The sequence below is a fragment of the Clytia hemisphaerica genome, unplaced genomic scaffold, assembly GCF_902728285.1.
Source record: "Clytia hemisphaerica strain Z4C2 unplaced genomic scaffold, Clytia hemisphaerica genome assembly, whole genome shotgun sequence".
In the NCBI taxonomy this organism is placed as follows: Eukaryota; Metazoa; Cnidaria; class Hydrozoa; order Leptothecata; family Clytiidae; genus Clytia; species Clytia hemisphaerica.
This window is the reverse complement of record NW_027104380.1, coordinates 154,606-170,215: the sequence shown is the minus strand read 5'-3', so window position 1 is coordinate 170,215 and position 15,610 is coordinate 154,606. Positions and strand designations below refer to the sequence as shown.

Below are 15,610 nucleotides of genomic sequence, written 5' to 3'. Positions count from 1 at the left end.
AGAATTTTTCGACGAGTAAACGCCTTGGGGAAAGAATCTTGCACTCTAAAATTGTACGCAGAGTAAGTGACAAAAAACTTGAGCAAGGGTGCTTGGATCTTTTCTACAGAAAATAGTTTCTCCTTGGTTCGTCATCAAAGACATAAATGCTTCCAACAACGCCAAAATAGCATCAATTTCAGACGGTTGACTCTAATTCGATTTTAAAGAGACCAAACAAAATTGCAACTTTCTAGCTGAGGGAACCAGTGTTCGAATTGTAGAAAAGTTTGAATTGGAAAGAATCGATTGTATAATTGCATTGAATGAAAGTATACCTAGAAAACTACGATTGAAATTCGTTGTTTTTGAATTACCAATCTCGTACCCGTATTATTTTTTGATTTTTGGTCGTAGGCCCATCGTGAGCATTTATCAATTAATTAAAGAGACTGGGTTCGAGCTTGTTTGATCACACATCGTACTAAACATTGATAAAAAATACAGAAAATGAGGAAACACGCCACGTGCAATGACACCATTTATTTACCAGAGCTGACTATTTTCACGGCAACGATTTCTTCAATTATTTCAATTCTAGCTACACTAACAAACACTATCATCATTATTGCAATTTATCGGAACCGTGACTTTTTCAAGCGCCGTTCTTCATTTTACGGACTGTTGCTAAACATTGTGTTTGCAGATTTAATGACGGGGGTTTTTGGTTGTAATTTGTCTGTTTATTTTCACGTCAAAGAAACTCTACAAAAGGTAAAATTTTGAAATTTTCATCCTAATGAAAACACTAGAGATGAGAAAGAGACTGGGCTAAAATTGTTGTTTTTGTAACAATTGAGAAGGAAAAAGTTTGAAATAAATTCTCTGATACACCCAATATCATTGACCTGACGAGCTCCCTGAATCAACGGGAATAACAGACCAAAGCAAAGTAATCTTTGATTGGTAAAGATATCTTGAGATTTTATTCCTTCGGAATAATAAATCAATTAACTTTTTTCCCTTCTCATTATGACAAATTATAGAAAATCATTCATTACCTATCAGTGGCGTGGTGGCAGGGGGGGCCAGGGGGCCAGGCCCCCCAGCGGAACCCTTTTTAGAAGGGGCGCCCAAAAATAAGCGACGCCAAGAAGGATTTTTCAGGCGCCCATATTGAAAGATTGACAAATGAAAAAACAAAAATGGCGCCCCTCATCACCTCAAAAACTCAAAATTTTCTGGCTCGCTTCGCTCGCGCCCTCCCTTTTTTGTGTTCATAATGAGCGTATAGAGAGGGGCGCCAAAAACAAAAAATCTTTAAAAAGGGCGCCATATTTGCCTTGGCCACCCCAGAGAAATTTTCCCACCACGCCACTGTTACCTATGCTCTTCTGTTATTCAGCTTTTAATATTCAACGTTCTTTCCTTTAGACTCCTTCAAAACTGGACTCGAGGCTGCTCCACAGTAACATCTTAATCATCAATGGAGCTTCAATATTCACCATGTCTCTCTTATGTATCGAAAGATTGCGCGCTATCCTCAAACCTCTAAAACATCATAAAAACATGAGAGCCTGGAAACTAGTTTTATTGATCATAATCACGTGGTTCTTGGCAACCATTTTGATTATCCCATATTTCGTGTATGGTTTCATCAGATACTTAGCATTCTTCTCAGCGACAAGTGTAACATTAACTTTCATTTTCCTAATGGTGACAACTGCTGTTTACAAAAATCATTTCAAAGCCTCAACAACTGGAAGCGAAAAAAGATCAACTCGAGATTCGAACTATTTCAGAACTTCCTCTTTAGATTCATGGCTTGCTGAAAACCATAGCAACCAGCCGTCACCACGTAGGGTTCCACTGCGCTTCTCAAGTTGTCCTGAACCTAGCACATCCTTAGAACCTGATTTTGAACGATCCTCTTTGGGCATAAGGGATCGAACACACCCAATCTCTAAGGAAGTTAGCTTCTTTGGCAAAATAAGGTTGAATTTCTTTTCATGCAACACTGATTATAACGCATCAAAATCAGCTAGCTCTGAGAAAACTTCAAAAAGTCATTTAGATGCAATTGTGTGTGCTGATCGGGGAAGGCTTCCCGGCAAGTTCAAACCGAGAATAACGTCAATAAAAACCAACCAAAATTTGTTGTCAACCATTCCAGTCAATGAAAACCAAGCTGACAACATTTCAACCAATCAAAATTCACCGAAGACCATATTACGTCATTCAACAAAGAATAGAAGTATTACACAACTTATTCGAAATGCAACACGGGGGCGTGGAACAGAGAAATCTACTTCAAAATCATCTTCAAAGAGAAGTGAACGACGAATTCATAAGTGCTTTTTGAAAATGGCTTTGGTGTTTTTGGTCACTTATTTACCAGCAGTTTTAATGACCATCTATATGAATCTATGCCTAGATTGTGATTGTATCTTAATTCACGTATTACGCGATTTGACCACGATTTCTTTGTTAGCAAGCGCTGCTCTACGTCCAATTAATTTCATGCTGACTTTAAAGACGCTTAGGAAAGCTATTTCAAAGTGGTTTGACAAAACTAAAAGACAAAACGGTGGAGGGAGACATGTGACTATGAGTGTCTCCTCCGCAGATTATTTGGATAGTTTTCATGGTTCACCTTATAAATTTCAGATCCGTAATTCAGGATCACCTGCACATTTCCAGGACCGGAAACGAATGGTCACAATTTAAAAGTATTAATAAAAATAAATGAATTTTGAATTTTGCTCTACCTTGGTATAGAGCACTTTATCACCACAAATTGTTGTTGAAAGTATTATGTAGAGGTTTTGAGTTATTCAATCGTAATTTCAATCTGTAAGGTGATTCCTTGCACAAATTGAACGTTTTGCTTCCATAATGGTGGAAGCTCGGTAGAATAACAAAACATAAGAGCCTCTAGGAGGCAAACTCTTAGGACCCGTGACATATTTTATGCGGCGGAACCGAACCTGGTAATGTTCACTTGAAAGTCTTCTATATCGTTTTTCGAGAGCTTTCGATTGGTATAAGTGGTTTCGGGGTTTATTGTCTTTAAAACTTCGTCAAATTTTAGGGGTCAAGGAGTTTTGCTTGTGACGTCAGTTTTTTTTAGTCATATAAAATTTTCTATCAACACCCCCCCTTGCAAAAAATTATTTAAATATTTCATGCTTTGAAATGGACAAGGTTTGGTAACGTCGTACAAAAGATGTCACGGATCCTAAGGGTTTGCCCCCTACTATAGGTTAATCACGGGTATGTCTGAGGGAATGTTTTGAAAAAGTCGTCTCTTGGAGAGATTAGATCTCGAAGAATTTTGATGATTTGTTGACGTTTGTTAGCGCGAATAGATTTATTCTAATGAAATCTTTAGCCAAACTTTTCAGTTTTGTAAATTTCAGAAACATTGTTTGCTTACACTAACCAAGATAAACTTTCAAAATGTATCTTATCTTATCGCTTTTAAAAAGAAATTTCTCAAATTTATTTACAGATATAAGATATATACTAAAATAGGAAATTTTACCCCTTCTACGAAGATTTTATTTACAATATATACAAAGATTAATTACCAAACCATTACATAAACTTTTTACCAAAGATTATTCGAATTCTTTTAAAAATCATACACTGTATTCGGAAAACGGAATACATTAATAAACTAAAAGACCAGTCAGACCTTCTTAATGAAAACAATATAAATATTTTCATAATTTTGTGGCTTTTACTTAAAATCATCCACGTTGATTGTTGAAATACGCATTATTAGCGCTTCTTTGATATCAGTAAAAATTTAAAAAGCAGTTTATTTGATATTTTTTGAATTTTAGTTAAAAATATTTCGCAGATAAGACCTTTCCAAATTTCCATTGGGACTTAATTTCGCGGATGAGACTCAAATCTGCAAAAGCTACGGAATTTAATTCCCTCGAAATTTTATCACATTATAGAAGCTAACTCGAGTTTTAAATACTGTATTACATATTTTTGTCCTAAAAAGAAGTAGAAGGCTACTTTTCAAAATTATAGTCGACTCTCTCCGATTCGATCTTCAAGGTACCAAAAATCTTCTTAGAGCTTTTTAATCGAATTACGGTATTAAAGTGTATTTTGCATGACTCTCAAGCTAACAGCCAATGTTTAGTTCCATTATATCATTAGAGAAAAATTCAATTCATCATTCATCGTCATATTCATATTAATGCTAACTCAGAGTTTTTCATGAATGAGCACTTTGCTTAGCCAGAATATTGTCGGTGTTCGCAATAAAAACTTAACTCGTTTCCATTTTGTACCTTTTTCCGTCCCGTACCATGATTATCAGGGGGGTAATCACCGATTTACGGTGTAAGCATCATTTATTATTTCACAAATTTTGTTTCCCCGATAATCTTGAAATTATGATGTAACGTTATCGATGACGAAATCATTGGAGTTATCATAAGCAAATCTCATTTGTTTTTTATTTTGCTGTTGAGCTGGTAATTGTATTTGCTTTTCTTCCTTCATATCATGATTCATGCCTGATGATGATTGGGTTAGAATGAAATAGAGAAATATTTGAAAAAATGAAATTACTTTGCTTAGTATTGTCTCTCATGTGCGATAAGTGTGTACTCCATGGTTTATAGTTTGTACAAAAATAAACATCCAGTGAAAAGTCAGAAAACATAGATAAGTGCAAACTGGCTGGACAAAATGCGATAGTGCAGTGTTACTTTACTAAGTATCGTCTCTCATGTGCGATAAGTGTGACTTTAAGTGTGAAATTAATCGATGGATGGTCGGTGTAGCAAGACTGACGGATTTCAGTTAGTGTAATAATTAGTACAAAGTCAGTTTTCCACATACAGTAAGTTCAAACTGTCATGGACGAAATTCGGCAGCGAAGCTTCGTGCAGTGTTGTCTTTTGTGCGAGTTTAGTGCAAAATAATTTGAATCATGGGTTCATAAGGGGTTCATGTACTGTTACAGTCGGTTTTTTTCCGTGTGTGTTGTAAACGTCGGACAAGGGCGTTAAGAGGGCGTATATTTATTTTGTGCGATGTGCGCAGTGCGATGTGCTGCTTGCCCGTGAACCTGGTGACAATTGTTAATTCCGATTTTTCTAATTTTATGATAGTAATGGTGACGGCTTCAGGAATAGTTTCGGTTACCAGGGGAGACCAACCCAATTTTTGTTTTTTGATTGGTTTAGAAATCTCGAGAAAGCAATTATTTAGGTGTGACGACTTTTGAGAATTTTCTTTATCATGTCAACAAACAAAGGATTTTTCAGAGATGAAAAGGCAGACTTCACTTCACAACATTATGGGAAGGGGTATGTGGTTCCCTCGCCACAGCCGTATGTTAGAAAAGAGTCAGAGCCAGATTTTTCGTAAAGTGCGGTGCAAGTTATCTAAAAAGTGATTTAATTCCTAAAGTTTTAGCCAAAATCTTATCTCCACATTACTCTTTATAGCTTGAATTGAATCAATTTGCATATAGACAGACCAGGCTTCTCGCAATCCTCTAACGATTTCTATGCTACCTCTTCTTTGAAGAGGTCAAACTATCCTTTCTACCGGTCAACATTCAAAAAAAAATTGCAACTAACCTGTTTTCTCGGCTCCTTTTTTCTTTAAATATCTCCTTCTTCTCCATTCGTATAGCAACCCGAACAGCATGAATACGGAGATGACAGACCAGACGGATGCAAAGGTTGGCCAGAACACACCAGAATCCACATGAAAGATACTGGTATTGCGAGTGATTTTCTGAAAGGGAATAATAATAATGGATAGTATAATAAAATATGTAACTTTTTTGTAGGGCGGAGAACAAAACTTCAGAAGTCAGAAATGAAGAATTAAAACGGATGAATTAACACAGTGCATGAGGAAAATGCTGATTTTCAACTAAATTAAATGATTTGGCTCTACCAAAGAGAACATTTCTTTTTATATTTTATTTGGATCTTTGGATCTAGTAATTTCGTCTGAACAGATAATCAATCTAGCAGTGGTATCCTAAACCACGTCCTCATTTTGGGGGGATGTCACCACATGAAAAAGCAACTACCATTTCATTTCCAGGGAACTGAATATCATTCAGTGAGTTAAGGTAGATAAATCCACCTTTTCGACCGTAGTCGCGCGGTCAGGCGCATGCCACATTATTTAATTTACCACCCTAAACTCGATCCAATCCTTTTTTTACACTTTTTCTATTGTCTTTAGGTGCGAAAAAAAGACTGGGACGGTTTTAGGGAGGTAAAACGGACAAAAAAATGCCCGTCCAGCAATTGGCGGCTACGGTCGAAAAGGTGTATATACGTTTGGTTGTGTTGTGTAAAACTTCAGAAAAAAGAAATCTTATAATTTAGTCTAGCATGCTAGGCAACTAAATTTTAAAGAGAGTCGGGTATGGTTGCAAGATTGGCATTACAAAGTAATATCATCTTGTAGCAATTATCGTATTACCATACCTACAGTATAGATATCAAAACACAATATGATACACAGTTGACGCTTTCTAATTCGACGTGTAAATATTTGATACGCTCCATTTTGCGATAATATTGAAAGTAAAAAACACTCTCCTAAACGACGCTGTAATATAATATTCGATATACTCCCTTATTCGTTTAAAATTCAATTCTTGGAAATCAAATAAAGGGCTACTTAGACTACACAATATATTGACGAACAATATTCGACAATATGGTTTGCGGACCGTAATATACGAAGTAAACAACTGGTACTCTATTATAAAAAGTAATTTTTTTTTCTGTAAACAATCTACATTGTGAGAATATTGCAAATGGAACTGCCAACGTATTGTGAATGCCTTTTCAATATATTGCCGGCACTCAGCAAAATATCTTCAATATATTGCCCGACAATATATTGTGTGGTATATGAAGCCCTTAAGAGAGCGTCAAGTTCAGTTATTACTGTATTACACGGATAATAAACGATTCCACATACATACCTTTGTACTATCATATCGAATTGCTAGACACAAATCACCAGTGGTGGCATGGTTATGAATAATCTCTTCGAAAAATTCCATATCAATTTGGTCTCTGAACAATACTCCATACGCGTATACATTTTTCGTAATAGATCGAATAACTTTGATATCAAAATTGTCTAGAGAAAATCCTTTCTTCTTTATAGCATCTATGAATAAGACATATTTGCTTGGCAAGTCCATTACGACACCTATGAAAAGAGAAGAGCGAGCTAGAAATTTCCGCTGAATCACACAAAAACTGTTCTTGACGCCAAAGTCACTTTTCTAACGGAAACACTCGAAAAAAATCCGGGATTTGACCACTGTTTGTTACTTAAAATAGAAACACATTGGTTAAAATCAGGCTTTTTCGGGTGCTTCCGTCTTGATTTACACTTTTTTTTTGAAATTTCTTTACTTTGGATATACCAAGATCCTTGGATATATATACAGGTTAAGTAAGAATATGCAAGCTGACACACAACGTTGTTATAACGTGCATCTAGCGTTATATGGACGTTAGGGACGTCAGAAAGACGTTGTAATCACGTTGTGTGCAAGCCGGTATGAATTACCTTTGACGCTTCCAGCCCAAAGTTCATCAACAAGTGTTTCTGGAGTGTCAACTGTAAACAGATTCAAAAATTATTTAAAAAATAAAAGTTTGAGAAATACACTACAAGCATAGCTAGAGATAGTCAACTATCTCTAATTATTCGAATCTTTTTGTAAATTCGAGAAAAAACATTTTGTCTCTTGAAGAGAGAAGTTTCTTTCAAATAAGAGAGAATCAGTATATTAGATTGCAACTGAGTAATCAAGACAACATGCTGAAAACAGGTTTTAAGATGCAGGAATAACTCTCACCTAACATAGCAATTTCGTATTCAATTACAGGCAAACTTTACAAATTTTATTGTCTAAATATATTTAATCACATTTTCGTTACCATAAGGGTTGTATAGGTCAAAGATTGAAATAAGGAATATCAAAGAATTCTCCAAAAAGTTCATACATTCTTTTACGAGTCCACCACCATGAATAACAAGTTTCGTTTCGAAAATTCTTCCTTTCAATATACCGATCTATAGAAGAAAAGAAAATTTAAAGCAGTGAATGATGCGACAGTGCCTTGAGCCAGGGGTTTCATGGTTGCAACCCCCGCTCTTCCTATGTTCTGTTTAGTTCACAGATATAGCAAATGGCTGGCCGTTGACCCCGTGAAAATTTCGAAAGACTGTCTAAAAGTCCTAGATATTGAAATTCAACGTAAAATATCAATATAAGTATTTCTCATAGGAGCAAACTATATACGATAGAACACAAGGCTTCGTTGGACAAAATAATAAGAACAAGTCAAGAATATTTTAAGTCTTATAAGTCTTTGTGAACTCTGTAAATTTAAAATTTTTTAAAGCATTTCATTAGTAATGACCCTTAATGATAATTAATCAATTTTTGTTTTGAAAAGCAAAGTTCAGTCAGAAGTAGAGTCTGATCCAAATTTCATAGTGTATCTACCTGTATATGCAGATCGAAAAATAATTACCTCATGCGCAAGTGACACTGTTGCAGGTTCTTCCACGGCCTTGATGCTATCCGTCATGGCGGCTGTCAATAAAGAACAAATAGTGATGCCCATAGTTATCCATATCACGGAAAAGAGACGACCTTGGATTGAACGGGGTACTTTATCGCCATATCTAAAGAAAATAAGAATAATGAAAAATGTTTGGTCGTATTTAAAAACTCAAACAACCCAGAACATAAATATACTGGTTTTAGTGTTCTTTCTAATAAATTATCGTATCGGGAGCACGAAAAGTGGGCCAAAATCCCGGGGGGGTACTAGGTTTGCGAGGTGACGGGTATGTCCGAGCCGAAAATCGAAAATCGACCCTTTGAGAGACAAAATTTTGGTGATTTTGGGACCCTTTGAGAGACTTTTTCCTAAATTTTGGTCCATTTTTTCCAAATTTTGGTTTGATTTTCACCAAATTTTGGTCAAAGTTCTTGGAAATCGTGACCCTTTGAGAGAGAAATTTTTGATTTTTGTGATTTTGGGACCCTTTCAGAGACTAACTTTTGAATTTGTACCCCTTTGAGAGACTTTTGAGGAATGAGAAAAGGTACCCTTATGGCTCGCACATACCCGGCACCCATTTTGCCTAAGTACCCCCCCGGGGCCAAAATACAGTAGAGGGGCAGTAGTGTCTCCATAACAGACATTCTAGTTGTAGAGGATGGAATTATAAAGACTCCACTGTATTACGACATTATTAAAATACACACACAATTTTCTTCCTTTGAACTCGACCAATAAACTTATTGATAAAAATCACTCACCCAACAGTTGTCATACTGACAAAACCCCACCAAAATCCATCGAAAAAACCTTGTAAAAAAGGTCGTCGAAAATCGATTCGATTGCCCCATGTTTCCTAAAATTATTAAAAAAAATCTATCTTTAGGAAGACTTTAAAACCATTGTCCCTTGGTATTTGGAATATACCTGAAAATACATCCTCATAAAAAATGCAGCCTTTTATCATCTTCTTATCATGAATGATAAACTCTTTTAGAGGAATCCAAAATCCCAGGCCATGAAAAATCCCAGGCCATAAGAAATTTTTATTTGCTGTATTTAGATCCTTCATTCTATTTACAAAGGCTAAAGGCTGTTAGGGAAGTTTGGTAGGCTCTAGGCAAACCCTATCATCTAGAATAGGTCCTACTCTGCTGATTAAAGAATGGTTAACAAAGCAAGATATTGAAATCGATGCCAGAGCTTTTCGAGTGGAGTAAGCAATAGCGGATAATGTTAACAGTTTACGCTAGTTATTTTTGTTCATTATTTCCGCTCTTAATCGATAATTGATGTACGGCGGCTTTATATCGCTGTTGCTCACCTAAACAGACGACGGCATTTTGGTATTTTTACTGATTTTACCGGTGGTTTTGATGACATTTGCTTTGTTTTATTCCATCTCCTTTGATTTATCTCGAAAACATAAACTCGCTAATGCTTAGGTTGCTTATAGAATAGTCTGTACACAGACCCGATATCTATGGAAAATTTCAAAATTCATTGCCGTAGTCTGTTGTCATTGTCTTTTCTGATTTGAGATTTTTCAAACCGACCGCTAGGATGGAGTGTTGGTGAGAGAGGGGAGACGACGAGAGAAGTGTTGCTATTTATAAATCATACTTCAACGCAGTTTCCGTATGGGAATTTTTTTATCAAACAGACAATGCGCACAAAGTTTACTACGAAGCGATAAACGTGAGATACACTCTGGTACAGAGTACTTGCAGAAGGGTATCCTTTCTTACCATGAGCCACATGATGAAGCCGGCTGTGCAAGCCAACATGATGCAGACGAGGAACAAAGGCCACAGTGAGAGCACCAAAAACACAAGTTGTTCCATCTTTTCACTGTCGCTTGCATGAACACTGATCAAGACGGCTTCTTCAAGATAATACAATGGCAGGAAATGCAACCCTGTAATATGACAAAGATTACCAAAGGTATGATTTTATAACCAATCGAACCCATAACAAACTGAACTATGTGATATGGTCCTCTGGGTTCGACTGGGTCATTGATGTTTTGTTTCGGTACGATTGTTTTGCTTTAGCTAATCAACGCGCTGACAATCTCAATTAATACTCATCCAAAATGTGGACGAAAAAGATCAAAGCGGTCCATCAACCTGAGAAGATTCTCTTACGGAACCACGATCTAGCTTTCACGCTCACGGCTAGATGGAGTGCTTTAAGCTTTTCCAAGTAAAAAAAACTAATATCGCAAAAAGATTCTGATTGGTCACCGAAATTCTATTGTAATGTCACGTGATCTAGGTAGAATTTCCTACCTAACCTCGGTACATTTTCAACCAAAGAGCGACATTTAGCCTTTCGGGCTTTATAAATCTATGGTCATACACAGGATTTCCTACCGAACCTCGGTACACTTTTCAACCAAAGCACTTCATCTACGGTAACCTTTTGGAATTTACAGAAATCTGTGGTTCTTACCATGGTACACTTTACGCGTGGTATCACCATAGAACGGGAAAATGATACGTTCAACTTGTTCATGTGTTCTATTTTCTAACGAATGCAAGAAATCAGACGTGTTGTCATATTCGTGTGCGATCTTCTGATCAACGCAACCACAACATTCATCTATCAAACGATGTTGGATCAAATCTGAAAAATATTGAAAAAATTAAAGTCAATGGTCGTGACTTGCTTTAAGTGTACAATAATCCTTGTTTTACCGCTTGCCATTTTCTTACAAATTATATAAGGCCAGACCAATTTAATTTGTTGTTCTACGGGCCCGAACGACCCTATTTTTGCTAAAATCAAAAAAATTATAACATTGAATTTCCACTATAATATATTTTACACACTAGTTATTTGTAAGAATTCAATTTGAATGAAGCTGAAAATTAATTCAAAAAATTGAAAAATTTAGATAATCAAGCATTCCATACACTAAAATCTTAAAATACAAATATAATCTTCATCAAAGATAAAAAAATTGAATTTTTGATCCAGATATCTTTAGAAAAATGTTTTCGGTACCTTTCCAACCCTGAACAACAAACTAAATTAATCTCACCTAACACTGAAAAGATAATTCAGAGCACTATAATTCCTGGGAAAAGTAACTCAAAATTTTAGAAAATGAAGATAAGAGAGCGAAGAAAAATGAACTATTATCTTTTGGAGCTAGAAACTTCATTTTTAGTGAAGCATTGGTTCCCGGGGGGGTACTAGGTTTGCGAGGTGACGGGTATGTCCGAGCCGAAAATCGAAAATCGACCCTTTGAGAGACAAAATTTTGGTGATTTTGGGACCCTTTGAGAGACTTTTTCCTAAATTTTGGTCCATTTTTTCCAAATTTTGGTTTGATTTTCACCAAATTTTGGTCAAAATTCTTGGAAATCGTGACCCTTTGAGAGAGAAATTTTTTATTTTTGTGATTTTGGGACCCTTTCAGAGACTAACTTTTGAATTTGTACCCCTTTGAGAGACTTTTGAGGAATGAGAAAAGGTACCCTTATGGCTCGCACATACCCGGCACCCATTTTGCCTAAGTACCCCCCCCCCCCGGGCATTGGTTGAAAAATGACAAACATAACACATTTTAGTGCCCATTCAAAGCAAAGGGATTTTACAATCATCATCAAACTTACTTAAAACACAATGAAATCGAACAACTTTAGGTGATCCCTCGCTACAGTATTATAGTTAGCCGTAATTTTACTCACCTAAGAAATATGTTGTAGAGAATGGCTTATTGTTGATTTTAGCGATATCAAAATTAAATCGGCATGGTATTGATTCGTTTTTGATCGGTTTTCCAGAGCATTTCTCATCTAGCAGATAATGACATCGGTCTACACTAAAGACTTCTAAATGCTCACAAATTTTCTTGTTATGTAGTTGACTGGTGACCAATGTCAAGATACTGGAGAAAAGGAGAGTCACCAAGACCATCATCAAGTCGTTTGTGTATTGTTGTTTTCAATTCGAGGTTCGATTCTCTCGTCCGATTCTCATATAGGTAGATCGCAACTAGATGAGATGGTTGATTGTACTTTTCTCCCCTTGACACTATATCTCCTCCAGATTAACTGATTCTTTAAGGTTTCGCAATATTTTAAACACAGACAACCAATCGATAGTCAATAATAAACAGTCAATGTGTGTGATTGAAGTTCAAAATCTGAATACTTTTAGCTGTTGTTTGAAAGAATTTGAAAATGATTGAAATAAAGGTAATATATATAGTATGCCTTTAAAATACGATTTGTAGAAAAGCTTCTTTTAAATAAAATCAATGAATAAAGCTTACTCTCCCTATAATACCACACCAAATCAAAATATTCATTGCATTCCAACCTAATACCCCTTATGGGTTCCTATTTAATCCGTTTTATTTCCAAGATTTTTCTTCAAAATAGTTTCACGTCTCGATAGTGAAATTATTCTTACTAGTTAAGTTAAGAATTAATGGCAAAGTGTTAATATAATGTCTAGCTAGTATTACCACTACATTTGTAAAAATAAGATATTTCTGATTTTTCTGGAAAAGGAATTTTGTTTTTCATATTCATTCACGGTTTCGTCATAAATTCTGAAATATGAAGAAGCTTCATGGAAACAGGTGTATTTTACAATGAAAAGTCTCATATATGAAAAAGAGTACATTCCTATGGTAGTTAACGATATTGTGCTGTGTATGTAGGTTTATTTTGATATATTGAAAACAAAAGTTCGGAGAATCAGAACCGGTGGCACTTATTTTACAGAACATGGGAGAAATTGGGAGAATCTAAAAATTTTTTGAAACTTTTTTGAGAATCTTTACATTCTGAAAATAAGTGTAAGTTCAGTGCACCGCCTCCCATATCGACCCTTAAAACTTTGAGAAGTTTTTCTCTTTTTCTTCAAACACCGAAACACCGACAGAAAAAGGGCTAATACTGTAACACCATCAAACCTTACCCCCCCCCCTAACAGTACTTGTCCTTGACATCCAAATCGAACCTTGATGGGTTAACTGCAATAGCATTGTTCTAAAATAATGGCCAAAAATCAGCAAGAATCTATTCTTTACCTGAGATGGCACCCTATTGTGGGGGGGGGGGGTTTGTAGGGGCTCGAAATACCGTTTTCCCGTCAAAATTTTTGCTGAATCCCGGAATCCCGAAAATTGAAAAAATAATAACACCGTCACACCGGCTTGCACAGGGCAAAAATGTACCTAAATACCGTCACCGTCTGATTTTAAAATACCGTTTTCCCGTCTCTTTTTTCGTCAAATCCCGTAATACCGTACTAAAAAAGGGCCAATCCCGTCACACCGTAAAAGTACAACCCCCCCCTATTGTCCAAGAACATAAATAAAAAATAATGAAATGCTAACCACTCACACTCTTCCACATTCGAGGTAGCTTCGACTGTTTCAAATCTTTGAGCAAAGAATCTGAAATAATGGAATAAGCTGGTCATTACCCAGCTGGCACACAACGTTGTTTCAACGTTCATCTATGGACGTTGTGAACGTTAGGTAAACGTCGAAAAAACGTCGTTTTCCAACTGGGTAATAAACGCGAATTGATATATAGGTCTCAAAAGAAGTTACAGGTTAGATAATTAATCTTCTTCTGTAAAAATACTACAAGAAGTTGAAAAAATTCATTGAAAGGTCAGACAAATGTTATGTAGGGATTTTGCAAACTTTATACTTCTTTGAAATATTCCTTCATTTTTTGCCAATAGCTCTTTGATTTTTTATTCAAAGCAACCTGGTGTGCCTGATACGAACCAAATGTTCTTTTTGGACTGGAACTCATTTTTGATTCAAATATTAGGAAATTTTAGACATCTATTTAATTCTAAATTGACAAAATTTACTGGGTCAGTGAATGTGAGGATATCCGGTTCTTAAAGGTTTTATTTTTACATAAGTGTTCCCGTTTCATATCAGACACATTTCATATCGGGACAGTGTCTCACTATTGTTATATTGTGCTGTTTTAAGCAAAAAAAGGTTTTTCTTTTCCTCTTTCTGGCCAATCTTGCACCACATCCGTCAATTCAATGTGAAAAAGCTTGGGGATTAAAATTGATGAGTAAGCAAACGATATCACTCTTATTTAAAAACAAAACCTTTAATACTTTTGGTCCAACAACTTTTTTTCCTTGATCAATCAAATCTTCGAATATACCTTAAGGGAAGAAATTTTCGCGAGAAGAAATTTTCGCGGAATTTAATTTCGCTAATGAGAGTTTCAAAATGGCAAATTTCGCGGAATTTAATTTCGCGAATGAGCCGATTTCAAAAGTTTCACGGAATTTAATTTCGCGATTGAAAAGAAGTTATCAACTTAGATTAACTTTTAAGCATCACGGAGTTGTTTATATTTGTTTATATTTGATAAAAAATACACGTTATAATGCTTAAAAATCAATTGTGTCCATCTTTTTTGGTAACACCTGGTCAAAAACAACAAAATAAAAGAAGAAGAAAAAAATCGAATTTCGCGGAATTTAATTTCGCGATTTAACAACTTTGGTGTGTTTCGCGGAATTTAATTTCGCAAATTACGCCCCAATTCGCGAAATTAAATTCCGCGAAAATTTCTTCTGCGAAAATTTCTTCCCTTAAGGTACCACAAAAAAAACTCAACCAAAAAGGAGTGCTTGCGTAGAGGTCAAGCGTGAAAAAATTATCAAAATACTATGTACATTAGAATCAAAAATTAAGGAAAACCAGGGGAATCCTTGTCCCTAAAAACTCTTTGACTGCCGAAACCTAAAATTTTCAAATTCCATCATATTTAAAAAAAAAGGTTTTCTAATAGAATAATTTTGAGCAAGATTTCATGAACAACCTTGTGACATCTTTAAGATTAACAGAACAGGAGGTCATTATTCATTCCCAGGGGTATCAAATGACCCAATTGAAAATTGGAACAAAGTTACTAATCTAATCTTCTTTTTCGGTTATAGGCTTATACAATTAATTTCAAATCCCATCGAAACTTATCAAAGACATCAGGTAGACTAGACTATCCGATATCCGAACGGCCTGC

The 15,610-nt window shown here is 35.7% G+C and overlaps 2 protein-coding genes across 2 annotated transcripts; one reads left to right on the top strand and one right to left on the bottom strand.

The window, feature by feature from the left end:
* Positions 1-690: 690 nt before the first annotated feature.
* LOC136819148 (uncharacterized) lies at positions 691-2,706 on the top strand. The gene is made up of 2 exons (XM_067075354.1): positions 691-753; positions 1,414-2,706. Exons 1-2 carry the CDS (start codon positions 691-693, stop codon positions 2,704-2,706), a joined length of 1,356 nt encoding a protein of 451 aa, XP_066931455.1.
* A 939-nt stretch (positions 2,707-3,645) lies between these two features.
* On the bottom strand, positions 3,646-12,759 carry LOC136819165 (uncharacterized). The gene is made up of 10 exons (XM_067075375.1): positions 12,278-12,759; positions 11,034-11,207; positions 10,328-10,497; positions 9,341-9,435; positions 8,544-8,697; positions 8,010-8,079; positions 7,570-7,620; positions 6,971-7,203; positions 5,595-5,754; positions 3,646-4,520 (listed from the first exon to the last, which is right to left on the bottom strand). Exons 1-10 carry the CDS (start codon positions 12,507-12,509, stop codon positions 4,396-4,398), a joined length of 1,464 nt encoding a protein of 487 aa, XP_066931476.1. The 5' UTR covers positions 12,510-12,759; the 3' UTR covers positions 3,646-4,395.
* Positions 12,760-15,610: the final 2,851 nt, after the last annotated feature.

What these genes read in the sequence shown, in the direction of transcription:
- LOC136819148 (XM_067075354.1), top strand. Translation starts at nt 691, where the DNA reads ATGACGGGGGTTTTTGGTTGTAATTTGTCTGTTTATTTTCACGTCAAA. An exon ending in TCAAAGAAACTCTACAAAAG is followed by an intron (nt 754 to 1,413) that starts GTAAAATTTTGA and finishes TCTTTCCTTTAG; the next exon opens with ACTCCTTCAAAACTGGACTC.
- LOC136819165 (XM_067075375.1), bottom strand. Translation starts at nt 12,509, where the DNA reads ATGATGGTCTTGGTGACTCTCCTTTTCTCCAGTATCTTGACATTGGTC. An exon ending in GCTTCATCATGTGGCTCATG is followed by an intron (nt 9,436 to 10,327) that starts GTAAGAAAGGAT and finishes TAATAATTTTAG; the next exon opens with GAAACATGGGGCAATCGAAT. An exon ending in TTCGATATGATAGTACAAAG is followed by an intron (nt 5,755 to 6,970) that starts GTATGTATGTGG and finishes ATTCCCTTTCAG; the next exon opens with AAAATCACTCGCAATACCAG.